Source organism: Panulirus ornatus, chromosome 46 (genome assembly GCF_036320965.1).
Source record: "Panulirus ornatus isolate Po-2019 chromosome 46, ASM3632096v1, whole genome shotgun sequence".
Taxonomy (NCBI): domain Eukaryota; kingdom Metazoa; phylum Arthropoda; class Malacostraca; order Decapoda; family Palinuridae; genus Panulirus; species Panulirus ornatus.
In genome coordinates, this window is record NC_092269.1 from 28,532,852 (window position 1) to 28,548,763 (window position 15,912).

The following is a 15,912-nucleotide window of genomic DNA, read 5'->3' on the forward strand; positions in this document are numbered from 1 at the left end:
ATAATCAGCCCATAGTCCCATTAAAACAGATAACTCTGAAATAATGGCTTCTGTTAACAGAGAGATTTGGGGTAGACAGAGATTTCCTTACCATTTCCCGTATGCTTCTGCATCCAATTCCACAGTTTTTAATACTGCTTTCTTAACAGCCTTATAACCTATTGATTCCATTAAACTAAGACATGCATACGCCTCTCTAGCTTTACCCTCAAATTTACTCTGCACCAATATAGCCCAGTCAATTTCATCCCATTCTGTATTAGTTGCAGGTTTTTCAAACTGAATAAAGAAGTCCTCAGGTTCTTTTCTCTAAACTCAGGTAACTGACTTACTCTATCGTCTTTATCTCCAATTCTTCTTCTTGAACCTGTCCTTTCTTATATTTCTGATGGTCTAATCCTTACTTCTTTATCAGCCTGGATTTTCTCTCTCTCAGTTTCTGCATGTATTCTCTCCTTTTCAGCCTCTATTTGTATTTTCTTAGCTCACATTCTGTTTCTCCATTGCAATTTTTTCACTATTATCAACATCTTGAGGTTCCTTCAGTGTTGATAAGGATGCCAACAAATCAGTTAATTCTCTCTGCATGTCTCTTTTGACATGTGTCAGCAGAAGCCATAATTAACTGCCACCTGGTTCACTTCATCTTTATTACACAGAAATTGTATATCCTGGGTTTCAATAAACTTTTAATGTTATCTGCCATGTTTAAACACACTTTATGTACAAGTATGAACACTTACTTGTTTAGAGAAATCTTCTCCATATATTTCAAGAGAGCACAGTAAAGCACTAACCCACAACACTTCAGCCAGCTTGAATTACATGGTTTCACAATTTCAGCTCCCTGGACTGTGTTTTCACATATGCATATCCTTGACAGCAGGCTTCCACATATTCAACTCTCTGGTGGCAGGTTTCAGAGCTCAAAATCCCAGACAGCAGGTTTCACAGTTCAAGATCCCGGACAGCAGGTTTCACAGTTCACAATCTGGACCAGGCCCCCATGTTATGTTTTGCCTCCACCCTTTATACATTAAACAGTGTATAATCAGCCCATAGGCCCATTAAAACAGATAACTAAAGTAACAGCTTCTTTTAACAGAGAGATTTGGGCTATACACGTATTCTGTTACCCTCTGGCTAACATCTCCTGACAGCTGATGGCCATAATTGTATACCTGCTTTTCCACCTTTGTCAAGTTGGTCAAATACCAAACACAGATAAAAATGTATAGAAATATATTTATATAGCAAAAATAAACATGGATCTCTCGTGACATAGATAATACAGTTTATACTTGATACAGAGATCTCTCTCTCTCTCATAGCATGGCTAAGAGGAAGGATGTGATACAAAGGTGTTAGTAAATGTATAATGTAATCTGTACACACCTCAATAATTTCAAACCCTTATATAGTTGAGGCCAATAAATTTGCCAAAGTGATGTTAGATAAGGTATATACTTTATATATTTATTTATTTATTTTGCTTTGTCGCTGTCTCCTGCGTTAGCGAGGTAGCGCAAGGAAACAGACGAAAGAATGGCCCAACCCACCCACATACACATGTACATACGTACACGTCCACACACGCAAATATACATACCTATACATCTCAAAGTATACATATATATATACACACAGAGACATATACATATATACACATGTACATAATTCATACTGTCTGCCTTGATTCATTTCCATCGCCACCCTGCCACACATGAAATAACAACCCCCTCATGTGCATAAGGTAGCGCTAGGAAAAGACAACAAAGGCCACATTTGTTCATATTCAGTCTCTAGCTGTCATGTAATAATGCACCGAAATCACAGCTCCCTTTCTACATCCAGGCCCCACAGAACTTTCCATGGTTTACCCGAGACGCTTCACATGCCCTGGTTCATTCCATTGACAGCACGTCGACCCCGGTATACCACATCGTTCCAATTCACTCTATTCCTTGCACACCTTTCACCCTCCTGCATGTTCAGGCCGCGATCACTCAAAATCTTTTTCACTCCAACTTTTCGCCTCCAATTTGATCTCCCACTTCTCCTCGTTCCTTCCACCTCTGACATATATACCCTCTTGGTCAATCTTTCCTCACTCATTCTCTCCATGTGACCAAACCATTTCAAAACACCCTCTTCTGCTCTCTCAACCACACTCTTTTTGTTACAACACATCTCTCTTACCCTATTATTACTTACTCGATGAAACCACCTCACACCACATATTGTCCTCACACATCTCATTTCCAGCACATCCACCCTCCTCCGCACAACTCTGTCCATAGCCCACACCTCGCAACCATATAACATTGTTGGAACCACTATTCCTTCAAACATAGCCATTTTTGCTTTCTGAGATAATGTTCTCGACTTCCACGCATTCTTCAACGCTCCCAGAACTTTCGCCCCCTCCCCCACCCTATGACTCATTTCCTCCAGTTTTTCTCCATTCAAACTTGCCTCCCAATTGACTTGTCCCTCAACCCTACTGTACCTAATAACCTTCCTCTTATTCACATGTACTCTCAGCTTTCTTCTTTCACACACCTTACCAAACTCAGTCACCAGCTTCTGCAGTTTCTCACACGAATCAGCCACCAGCGCTGTATCATCAGCAAACAACAACTGACTCACTTCCTAAGCTCTCTCATCCACAACAGTCTGCATACTTGCCCCTCTTTCCAAAACTCTTGCATTCACCTCCCTAACCACCCCATCCATAAACAAATTAAACAACCATGGAGACATAACACACCCCTGCTGCAATCCTATATTCACTGAGAACCAATCACTGTCCTCTCTTCCTACAGGTACACATGCCTTTCATCCTCGATAAAAACTTTTCACTACTTCTAACAACATGCCTCCCACACCATATATTCTTAATACCTTCCACAGAGCATCTCTATCAACTCTATCATATGCCTTCTCCAGATCCATAAATGCTACATACAAATCCATTTGCTTTTCTAAGTATTTCTCACATATATTCTTCAAAGCAAACACCTGATCCACACATCCTCTACCACTTCTGAAACCACACTGCTCTTCCCCAACCTGATGCTCTGTACATGCCTTCACCCTCTCAATCAATACCCTCCCATATAATTTCCCAGGAATACTCAACAAACTTTTTTTTTTTTTTTTTTTTTTTTTTCATACTATCCGCCATTTCCCGTGACAGCGAGGTAGCGTTAAGAACAGAGGACTGGGCCTTTGAGGAAATATCCTCACCTGGCCCTCTTCTCTGTTCCTTCTTTTGGGAAAAAAAAAAAAAAAAAAAAAAAAAAAAAACGAGAGGGGAGGATTTCCAGCCCCCCGCTCCCTTCCCTTTTAGTCGCCTTCTACGACACGCAGGGAATACGTGGGAAGTATTCTTTCTCCCCTATACCTATACTTATACCTCTGTAATTTGAGCACTCACTCTTATCCCCTTTGCCTTTGTACAATGGCACTATACAAGCGTTTCGCCAATCCTCAGGCACCTCACCATGAGTCATACATACATTAAATAACCTTACCAACCAGTCAACATTACAGTCACCCCCTTTTTTGATAATTTCCACTACAATACCATCCAAACCTGCTGCCTTGCCGGCTTTCATCTTCCGCAGAGCTTTTACTACCTCTTCTTTGTTTACCAAATCATTTTCCCTAACCCTCTCACTTTGCACACCACCTCGACCAAAACACCCTATATCTGCCACTCTATCATCAAACACATTCAACAAACCTTCAAAATACTCACTCCATCTCCTTCTCACATCACCACTACTTGTTATCACCTCCCCATTAGTACCCTTCACTGAAGTTCCCATTTGTTCCCTTGTCTTACGCACTTTATTTACCTCCTTCCAAAACATCTTTTTATCCTCCCTAAAATTTAATGATACTCTCTCTCCCCAACTCTCATTTGCCCTCTTTTTCACCTCTTGCACATTTCTCTTGACCTCCTGCCTCTTTCTTTTATCCATCTCCTAGTCATTTCCACTACTTCCTTGCAAAAACATCCAAATGTCTCTCTCTTCTCTTTCACTAACAATCTTACTTTTTCATCCCACCATTCACTACCCTTTATAACCTGCCCACTTCTCACCTTTCTCATGCCACAAGCATCTTTTGGACAAGCCATCTCTGCTTCCCTAAATACATCCCATTCCTCCCCCACTCCCCTTACGTCATTTGCTCTTGCCTTTTTTCCATTCTGTACTCAGTCTCTCCTGGTACTTCCTCACACAAGACTCCTTTCCAAGCTCACTTACTCTCACCACTCTTTTCACCCCAACATTCTCTCTTCTTTTCTGAAAAACTCTACAAATCTTCACCTTCGCCTCCACAAGATAATATTAGATCAGACATCCCTCCAGTTGCACCTCTCAGCACATTTACGTCCAAAAGTCTCTCTTTCGCACGCCTATCAATTAACACATAATCCAATAACACTCTTTGGCCATCTCTCCTTCGTACATACGTATACTTATGTATATCTCTCTTTTTAAACCAGGTATTCCCAATCACCGGTCCTTTTTCAGCACATAAATCTACAAGCTCTTCACCATTTCCATTTACAATACTGAACACCCTGTGTACACCAATTATTCCCTCAACTGCCACATTACTCACCTTTGCATTCAAATCACCCATCACTATAACCTGGTCTCGTGCATCAAAACTACTAACACACTCACTCAGCTGCTCCCAAAACACTTGCCTCTCATGATCTTTCTTCTCATTCCCAGGTGCATATGCACCAATAATCACCCATCTCTTTCCATCCACTTTCAGTTTTACCCATATCAGTCTAGAGTTTACTTTCTTACACTCAATCACATACTCCCACCACTTCTGTTTCGGGAGTAGTGTTACTCCTTCCCTTGCTCTTGTCCTCTCACTAACCACTGACTCTACTCCCAAGACATTCCCAAACCACTCTTTCCCTTTACCCTTGAACTTCGTTTCACTCAGAGCCAAAACATCCAGGCTCCTTTCCTCGAACATGCTACCTATCTCTCCCTTTTTCTCATCTTGGTTACATCCACACACATTTAGACACCCCAATCTGAGCCTTCAAGGAGGATGAGCACTCCCCGCATGACTCCTTCTTCTGTTTCCCCTTTTAGAAAGTTAAAATACAAGGAGGGGAGGGTTTCCAGCCCCCCGCTCCCGTCCCCTTTAGTCGCCTTCTATGACACATGACGAATGCGTGGAAAGTATTCTTTCTCCCCTATCCCCAGGGATATACTTTAGGTACTCTTAAAACCTTCCATGAAGCATCTCTATCAACCCTATCATATGCCTTCTCCAGATCCATAAATGCTACATACATATCCATGTTTTTTTCTAAGTATTACTCACATGCATTCTTCAAAGCAAACCCCTGATCCACACATCCTCTCCCACTTCTGAAACCACACTACTCTTCCTCAATCTGATGCTCTGTACATGCCTTTACCCTCTCAATCAATACCCTCCCATTTAATTTCCCAGAAATACTCAACAAATTTATGCCTCTGTAATTTGAACACTCACCTTTATCCCCTTTACCTTTGTACAGTGGCACTATGCATGCATTCCACCAATCCTCAGGCACTTCACCATGATCCATATATACATTGAATATCCCTGCCAACCAGTCAAAAACACGGTCACCCCCTTTTAATATATTCCCCTGCAATACCATCCAAACCCGCTGCCTTGCCGGCTTTCATCTTCCGCAAAGCTTTTACTACCTCTTCTCTGTTTGCTGAACCATTCTCCCTGCCCCTCTCACTTTGCATACCACCTCGACCAAAACACCCCATATCTGCCACTCTGTCATCAAACACATTCAACATACCTTCAAAGTACTCACTCCATCTCCTTCTCACTTCATCACTACTTGTTAATACCTCCACATTTGCCCCCTTCACCGAGGTTCCCATTTGTTCTCTTCTCTTACGCACTTTATTTACCTCCTTCCAAAACATCTTTTTATTCCCCCTAGAATCTAATGAAACTCTCTCACCCCAACTCTGATTTACCCTCTTTTTCACCTCTTGCACCTTTCTCTTGACCTCCTGCCTCTTTCTTTTATACATCTCCCAGTCATTTGCACTACCTCCTTGCAAAAATCATCCAAATGCCTCTCCCCTCTCTTTCAATAACAATCTTACTTCTTCATCCCACCATTCACTACCGTTTCTAATCTGCCCACCTCCTACCTTTCTCATGCCACAAGCATCTTTTGCACAAGCCATCACTGCTTCCCTAAATACATCCCATTCCTCCCCCACTCCCCTTACGTCATTTGCTCTCACCTTTTGCTATTCTGCACTCATTCTCTCCTGGTACTTCCTTGCAGAAGTCTCCTTTCCAAGCTGACTTATTCTCACCACTCTCTTCTCCCCAACATTCTCTCCTCTTTTCTGAAAACCTTTACAAATCTTTACCTTCACCTCCACAAGATAATGATCAGACATCCCTTGAGCTGCCCCCTCTCAGCACATTAACATCCAAAAGTCTCTTTCATATGCCTACCAATTAATACATAATCCAGTAATGCCCTGTGGCTATCTCTCCCACTCACATACATTTTTTTTTTTTTTTTTTTTTTTTTTTTATACTTTGTCGCTGTCTCCCGCGTTTGCGAGGTAGCGCAAGGAAACAGACGAAAGAAATGGCCCAACCCCCCCCCCATACACATGTACATACACACGTCCACACACGCAAATATACATACCTACACAGCTTTCCATGGTTTACCCCAGACGCTTCACATGCCTTGCTTCAATCCACTGACAGCACGTCAACCCCTGTATACCACATGACTCCAATTCACTCTATTTCTTGCCCTCCTTTCACCCTCCTGCATGTTCAGGCCCCGATCACACAAAATCTTTTTCACTCCATCTTTCCACCTCCAATTTGGTCTCCCTCTTCTCCTCGTTCCCTCCACCTCCGACACATATATCCTCTTGGTCAATCTCTCCTCACTCATTCTCTCCATGTGCCCAAACCATTTCAAAACACCCTCTTCTGCTCTCTCAACCACGCTCATTTTATTTCCACACATCTCTCTTACCCTTACGTTACTTACTCGATCAAACCACCTCACACCACACATTGTCCTCAAACATCTCATTTCCAGCACATCCATCCTCCTGCGCACATCTCTATCCATAGCCCACGCCTCGCAACCATACAACATTGTTGGAACCACTATTCCCTCAAACATACCCATTTTTGCTTTCCGAGATAATGTTCTCGACTTCCACACATTTTTCAAGGCTCCCAAAATTTTCGCCCCCTCCCCCACCCTATGATCCACTTCCGCTTCCATGGTTCCATCCGCTGACAGATCCACTCCCAGATATCTAAAACACTTCACTTCCTCCAGTTTTTCTCCATTCAAACTCACCTCCCAATTGACTTGACCCTCACCCCTACTGTACCTAATAACCTTGCTCTTATTCACATTTACTCTCAACTTTCTTCTTCCACACACTTTACCAAACTCAGTCACCAGCTTCTGCAGTTTCTCACATGAATCAGCCACCAGCGCTGTATCATCAGCGAACAACAACTGACTCACTTCCCAAGCTCTCTCATCCCCAACAGACTTCATACTTGCCCCTCTTTCCAGGACTCTTGCATTTACCTCCCTTACAACCCCATCCATAAACAAATTAAACAACCATGGAGACATCACACACCCCTGCCGCAAACCTACATTCACTGAGAACCAATCACTTTCCTCTCTTCCTACACGTACACATGCCTTACATCCTCGATAAAAACTTTTCACTGCTTCTAACAACTTGCCTCCCACACCATATATTCTTAATACCTTCCACAGAGCATCTCTATGAACTCTATCATATGCCTTCTCCAGATCCATAAATGCTACATACAAATCCATTTGCTTTTCTAAGTATTTCTCACATACATTCTTCAAAGCAAACACCTGATCCACACATCCTCTACCACTTCTGAAACCGCACTGCTCTTCCCCAATCTGATGCTCTGTACATGCCTTCACCCTCTCAATCAATACCCTCCCATATAATTTACCAGGAATACTCAACAAACTTATACCTCTGTAATTTGAGCACTCACTCTTATCCCCTTTGCCTTTGTACAATGGCACTATGCATGCATTCCGCCAATCCTCAGGCACCTCACCATGAGTCATACATACATTAAATAACCTTACCAACCAGTCAACAATACAGTCACCCCCTTTCTTAATAAATTCCACTGCAATACCATCCAAACCTGCTGCCTTGCCGGCTTTCATCTTCCGCAAAGCTTTTATACATATACTTATGTATATCTCTCTTTTTAAACCAGGTATTCCCAATCACCAGTCCTTTTTCAGCACACAAATCCACAAGCCCTTCACCATTTCTATTTACAACACTGAACTCCTCATGTACACCAATTATACCCTCAACTGCCACATTACTCACCTTTGCATTCAAATTGCTCATCACTATAACCCGGTCTCGATCATCAAAGCTACTAACGCACTCACTCAGCTGCTCCCAAAACACTTGCCTCTCATGATCTTTCTTCTCATGACCAGGTGCATAGGCACCAATAATCACCCATCTCTCTCCATCCACTTTCAGTTTTACCCATATCAGTCTAGAATTATAAAGTATTTATATAGTTCAAAATAAAGACAGGCTCATTAAACATGTTGCACCTAATCATTCTTTGCTTTCTTTCAAGACTGATTCGATACACTGGGAATCAGTACAACAGCTGCTTCCTCAACCTTCACCGTAATGGGTACGACAATGTTGGATGGATGGAAGAAAATCACCGTGCCCTTTGTGATAATCCCTCCATTGCATCTGTTTCACTTGGTAAGACTTGGTGTGATCAATTTTATAAGAACTCTGTTGAAAGTATAAACTAAGTTGTGTCATGATTTTTTTCTCCAGATTTGATCTTTGAAATAATGATTTTTCCATGCCTGATCGCTATTTTCCATGTTAGCTAGGTTGTACCAGAAGCAGATGAAGAAAAGCCACCTCCAGTCTCATCCATTTTCTAGCTATTATGTGCAATGCATCACAACCACAGCTCCAGTCCACAACCAGGCCCCACAGGCCTTTCACTTGTTTACCCCAGATGCCTCATGCCTTGATTCAGTCCATTGACAGCATGTTGGCCCCAGTATACCACATTGTCCCAATTTGCTCTATCCCATGTATGCCATTAACCCTCCTGCACATTCAGGCCCTGATCGCTCAATATCTTTGTACTCTATCCCTCCATGCCCAGTTTGTGTGGTTCTCCTTGTTCCCTCACTTATGGATCATCCTTTCCCTCTGTCTTCATCAATAGTGGTGTCCCTCAAGGATCTTTCCTATTTCCCAGTTTTTCTTCTTTTTATCAAAGATTTCCTTTCTTCCCTAAATTACGAAATGCACCCATGCTGATGAATCAGCACGGCATTCCCCCACATCCTTCTATTCTACTCCTCCTCCTCATTCTTATCTGCATCTCTTTTCAACGCAACTTCCTCATTAAACTCAGGCAGGGACAGGATATTTCAGTGGGATAGATGAAATCTGGTTAAGTTTGATGCCTCCAAGACCCAGTTTCTACCCATCTTTCTATCAAAAATTCCTCACAACTTTCCTCTTTCCTTTGATGGTTCTGTAATTCCACTACTTGACTTACTGAACATGTTTGATGTTACATTAACATTCACTCTATCTTAAAAACCTTTACATTGTGGAATTAGCTTAGTCTGCCTCTAAGAAACAGGGAGTTTTGTGTAGGTGTCAAAATGTTTTTTCTTCTTACCAGTTGTTCTGTTTGTGCAAAGGATTGATCCATCCATTTATGTAGTAGTTTTCTCACATCTGGTATGGTCCTAGATTGCATCCTATGACAGAGTTGAGTCAAAAGCAGTCTGACTCATAAACTCTCCCAGGTTAGCATAAAAACTCATCTCACTTGCCCTCTCCCAGGTTAACTTAAAAACTCGTCCCACTTGCCCTATGTTGAAATGTTGGTTCACATTCCTCGGTTAACTTAAGAATTTGCCCAACTTGCCCTATGTTGAAGTGTTGGTTCACTTTCCCTCTTCTAAAGATATTACTTTGGTTTTTGCTCCCAAGAACTGGCTGCTTGTGTGTCCCCACCACTATTTAGACCATGTAGTACTGGGCAAGCTGCTTTGTCACAAAGGAATACAAAGGAATTCAAACTGCAACAGACCAGTTGGTCTCTTTTAGACTGCTTGTGATTGTTGAAGAGACATGAATCTGATAAATCATTGTGGTAAGAGTAGAGATACATATTAAAGATAGAAAAGACATCATAAACTTTTCATGTATCTAAGTAGGAGCAAATAGTGTCAGTTGATGAGTTAAAGCAAAATATTTGTCAACTCTATTCTTAAATGTACCTATGGTACTACTTTTAATCACTCTGTTGAAAAAGTATTTTGCCTCATTTGAGGTAAAACATTTGTCCAATGATTTGTAACCATTCCAAAGAGTAAAATCAGATGAATCTATCAATTTGTTAAGTCAAGATTATCAAAGCTTTTGATTCTTTGATTGTATCAGATCACCCCTTAAACTTCTCACTTGTATACTAGATAGATTTAAGTGTTTTGATTGGCACTCATAGGATGTGTTTCTTAGTCCCGGAATTTTCTTAGTAGCTCATCTCTGTACTCTTTTCATTCTGTCTTTCCTTAAATAGAGTGACCAAAACTGAACATGATAATTAGGATGGGGACACATGAGTGACTTGTAAAGAGTAATTAAAATTTCCTTGGACTTACATTTGATAGCCCTGCCCATAAATCCAAGAATTTTGTTCACCTTTTTAACTGTATTTATGCACTGTTTACATTGCTTTAGATCACCAGAGATTATTTCACCCAAGTCTCTTTCCTTATTTACCTATTACAGTTCAAGAGAATTCACTGTGTAGTTCGCCTTTTCATTTTTACTACAGGTATGTAAAATTCATTTGCTACTTTAGAGCCCAGTCCATCAGTTTGTCAATGTGTGTTTCAAGCTGCAGATGCTCAGTTTCTGTTGTAGATTTGTTCCTCAACTTAGTTTCATCTGCAGATTTTGATATCTGACAATGCAGCCCATAATTGATATCATTTGATATATATGAGAACGAGAACTGGTTCCAAGACTGATACTTATGGTGCTCTGCTAGTTATGCTTAACCATATTGAAGCTTGACCATTAATCATAACTTTTTGTTAATGGCCAGTTGACCAATTTCCTAACCCCATCTATACCATGTGTCTTTAGTTAGTAACCTTTGATGTGGAACTTTTTGAATGCCCATTGAAAATCTAGATAAATGACATCAACTGCTTTACTTTCTTCAAATGTTTGATCTTATCATTAAGAAATCAAGCAGATTTGTCAGACATCAACGATTTTGTAGAAAACCATGTTTCAAGTCATTTATTAAATGGTGGTCCTCTAAGTGGTTTGAAATCTTATCCCAAATGATGGTTTCCATAAGTTTACCAACTTCAGATGTTAAACTGATGGGACGATAATTTCTGGGCTGTGTTTTATTTTCGTTTTTTGAAAATGGGTGTTACATTAGCAAGCTTCCATTCCTCAAATACTTTCCAAATAGCAAGTGACCTATTTAAGAGAATAGTTAAGGGTTTAGCTACCTCGTTTTTCACCTCTTTCATTGCCCTTGGATAAATCTAATCTGAGCCTGCACTTTTATTTATCTTTATTTCATTTAATGCCGATAATATATCTTCATCACTTATACTTACATGTTGCAAATGTTTTCCTCTCTTAGCATTGATGCTGGATTTGGGACATGAGCTGTATCTTCAGTTGTAAATGTAGATGCAAAAAATCATTTGAATTCTTTCCCATGTCTTCGTTGTTGTTAACCAAATCACCATTTTTAGTTATTAATGGGCCAGTTGACTGGGTAACGACTCTCTTGTTTCTAACATACCCAGAAAACCATTTAAGGTTTCTTTTGCTATTTTCAGCAATATACACTTCATAGTACTAACACTTCTTTGACGTGTAAGTCTCTTAAGTTTCTCTAAGTAGACTTGCCTAATATGATATATCAAGATGGTTATTGGGTTCTTTCAGTTTCTTATGTGTTGCTTTCTTAGACAACAGTCACTTCTTGATATCATCATATACAATTTCCACTTTGTGTTGGAAAATGACTGTCTACTACGAGTTGGCACAAATGATCCCTCCACTGTTTTGAACCTTTTACTGAAACTCTACCAAGCTGTGTCCATATCACTTTCACTTATAATGTCAGCCTAAGTTTGCATGTTGAGCAATTTGAGGACCAATAAAATTTGCTAGTCTAAAATTTGGTATTTTTCCACAACTCTCATGTTGACTATCATTACAGGCAATGCTTAAAATTAATTCAAAAGTTATTTTCCAGTGGTCACTTGCTCTGAACTTTTTTTTGAGTTCAACGTTGTTAACAAGATCTTCATTTGTAGTTACAATTAAATCTAAAATATTCTCATCACACCTAGGTTTGTCAACAAATTATATTAAGGCTTAAGTACTTAAGGCTACCAGAAAGGGATTCTCCTCTTTTAGATAATGGTATGTTAGTCTCCTTTCAGTGATCAAGTTGCTTTTTATTCCTAATTTCTGCTGTCTGATCATATAGTTTTTTGTCTACCTCTGGCATCAGTGCTGAGGGCCTGTAAACTAAGCCTACTGTTAATTTCTTTTGAAACTTATCTTTGATTTTTACAAAGATAAAGTCAGGATTATCAGCAGCAACAGCATTTTTTCGGTATAGGATTTAGAATTTAACAAAGAGCAGGGCACCACTGCCTGCTTTATTTCCCTTATCACTGTTAAATAGAGTGTATCCAGATATGGTGTATTTGGCGAGGAGATCTCTGTTTCTAATATCTGCTCCAGATTTCAAAGTACCACATATATCCTAATTTTCTTCTGGTGCAGTTGTCTCCAAGTCCAAAAATATGTTACTAATACTATATGTGTAAACAAATAATATTCTAATATGTGATGGAGACTTTTTGCCTTTAGTATGTATATGTGCAGCATTGGCAGTGGGGAGTCCACCTATATCAACAAAGTTCGTAACATCGACGACCTGTCCCATCCTGTTTGCTTCTTGCCTCGTTCCGTACTTCCACCTAGGAATTGATCTCATGCTGCTGTATTCTGCCTTTTCCCCGATCTACCTCATTCCTAAATGGTGGTGCTAACTGACACATCCCATCCTATACCCCCATTGGACTGTCCTACACTGCTTTCTGTAAAATTACCTGTACTACCTGAGAATTGGCCAATAGGTGTTCTATTCCACAGTGATCCTTAGCTTGTTCCTGTCTTGCATCTGGTTTCTGACTTCTAGGTCACATATCATGTCATGTTCCCTCTTATTCTGAGTCCCTCTTTTGATTTTCCTTTGCTCTAAGTACATAAATAGTTTGTATCTATTGGAAAAGGAGCCTAATATTCTCATCAAACACTCTGTGAAGACAGGCTTCCCCAGTTCTGTTGAAGTGGAGTCTCTCTTTGGCAGAGTCTTCTCTCTGTGCTTAAACAATCCCATAAGTCTATGCAAAGTATGTTTCCCTCCTACCTACAGAGAGCCTCGATTCTATTGTTTATCACCAGCATTCCTATGAGGATGTGGGGATTTACGTCATACCTGGGCAGCAATCCCGTAATAACTAACTTCCTATGGCTCTCTTTGAATATACTGATGAGATTCCCGTACTTCGCTAAAACTTCTTCTGATTTCCCATTGACTAGAAATTGTTTGTCTTGACCTGGACAACAAACATTGAATCCTAGGGAATGTTTGAGATAATGTCATCAAACTTCCTTAGAATATCTTACAATTTAGTAACAGGAAAGCACAATTTTCTTTTCCTCTTCCCCTTAACACAGAACTTCTGGTCCTGAACCCTGACTAAGGAATCTCCAACCAGAATGATGCTTTGATCATTCTGTACTTCATCTTCCAGTATACTGAACCTATTCTGAGTCGGAATCTCCCTTTCCTGAACTTCTGCTAGTTGACAAGTCTTCCAAGCATTTGGGAGGGATATCTATCATCTGAATTCGTCTCCACAGCAACTAATCTATCTCCTGAGGTGTCTCCCTTATTTGTCATTAATGATTTGTGCTCCTGTACATTGACTGTTTTTGCAGTAACACGGCCTGTATCACTTTCCCACTGATTCATTCTAATGTCTAGTTTTTCCAAAGCCTCATTGTTCTTCCTCATTTCTAAATGCAATATTTCTTGCAAAGTGCAGAGCAAACAAGAAATAAAATTACCTTCTTCCTTAATGAGCAAATCCTGGATGAATTCCTTGGTACAAGTAAGATAGCTAAATCATGGAGTAGGTGCCATTCTTTGTATCACAATGGTAAACAGTGAGCTCAGTAGAAGTATGTCCATTCGCAGCTGAGGCCAGGGGACACATGATTATTATGTGGCCGTTGGCAACTCAGGGATTGGCTGTTTTGGTAACTGTTTCTTTTCCTTCACCTTGATGCTCTGGAACTCTCCACGCTATCATCTTTCCCAACTACTATGACCTGGCACATTTTAAAAGAAAGCTTTCTTTTAGCAAAATATGTAAATACTTTCCCTGGTCTCTTCTTTTTACTATTCGTTGACCTTTTTATATTTCAATTAAGGTCCGGCCTTAATGTGGGCTTACATCCATGACTGGAACCTCCATTGTAAAAAAAAATCTCGTAAGAGTCCCTTTAATTGTCGAACTCCAGTGCCACTTCTTCGCCTTTAATGCATCACCATTAACAGGCCACTGGCTGAGGGCAACTTTAGTAGTGTTTGTAGAGAATTTATAGGTAGTGAAAGTGTTACCTAGATACATGGGTCATGCAAACCTAATGGTTTTAGCAATGTGCTCTGGCCCTAAAGCTACTGAAAAATATGTAGTCTTAAAAGCAGTAGAATGTAGTATATTATATTAAAAACATATCCTTGGGAAAGGGGAGAAAGAATACTGTATTCCTTGCATGTCATAGAAGTTGACTAAAGAGTGGGAGCATTGGGGAGGGGGCTGGAAATCCTCTCCTCCTATTTTACTTTTACGAAAGAAGGAACAGAGAAGTGGGCCAAGTGAGGGTCATATGTTCTTGTTGCTACCTTGCTAATGTGGGAAATGGCAAATATGTATGAAAAACAAAAAACTGTTTCAGTTGCATAGTATATAATAGCTGGAGATAGGATCTGTGCAAATGAGGCTGTTGTTTGTTTGTTTTAATGCTATCTTGGCTAGCAGGAAAGGCAATTGGGTATAAGTTAAAAAGTTATTGATCAGAAAAATTGGAATGATGTAACCTAAGCAACTTCCCAGAAATGGCTTCAGCAAAAGTATATGAAGCAGTCAGGGTAAACTGTATGTTAATCTGTATAAAGTTTAGTTGTGAAGGCCAGACTGGTTTTAGCACATTTCCATGATAGCAAGGGATTGAGGTTGTTGCTCATCCAATCCTGTCTCTTCCTTCCTTACAAAATTGGGAAAAGTGAAAATTTTGATAAGTAAATGGTTTTTATAAGTGGAGTAATCTACTTAGTTTGAGTGATTTATATAGTGTCTTTACTTGTTTACTCAGGCACAACTAGGCTATTTGAGATGAGAAGAAAAGATGGACAAGGTTTCCTGCGATTCCCTCTCTTCCCTGGCTCTCTGCTGCTGATGGAAGGAGCCACCCAGGAAGATTGGCAACATCAGGTGAGGTTTCTGGTTGTAAATCATGTTTCCTGAAGAACTTCCTTTGAATTCTGTAGGCCATAGTACCATCTCTTATAGATACATTTTCCCTTACGGTTCTAGTCTGTTTATCTTTCTGCCATGTTTTCAATCCACCTTTGTGCCCATTATTATCC

The 15,912-nt window shown here is 40.2% G+C and overlaps 1 protein-coding gene across 1 annotated transcript in view; it reads left to right on the forward strand.

Annotated features, from left to right (window-relative positions):
* LOC139763342 (uncharacterized) overlaps window positions 1-15,912 on the forward strand; it is a 305,437-nt gene that overhangs the window by 283,995 nt on the left and 5,530 nt on the right. The window contains exons 21-22 of the mRNA XM_071689364.1: window positions 8,666-8,864; window positions 15,639-15,757. Of these exons, the coding sequence (XP_071545465.1) occupies window positions 8,666-8,864; window positions 15,639-15,757 (318 nt within the window). The remainder of the gene's footprint in view (window positions 1-8,665; window positions 8,865-15,638; window positions 15,758-15,912) is intronic.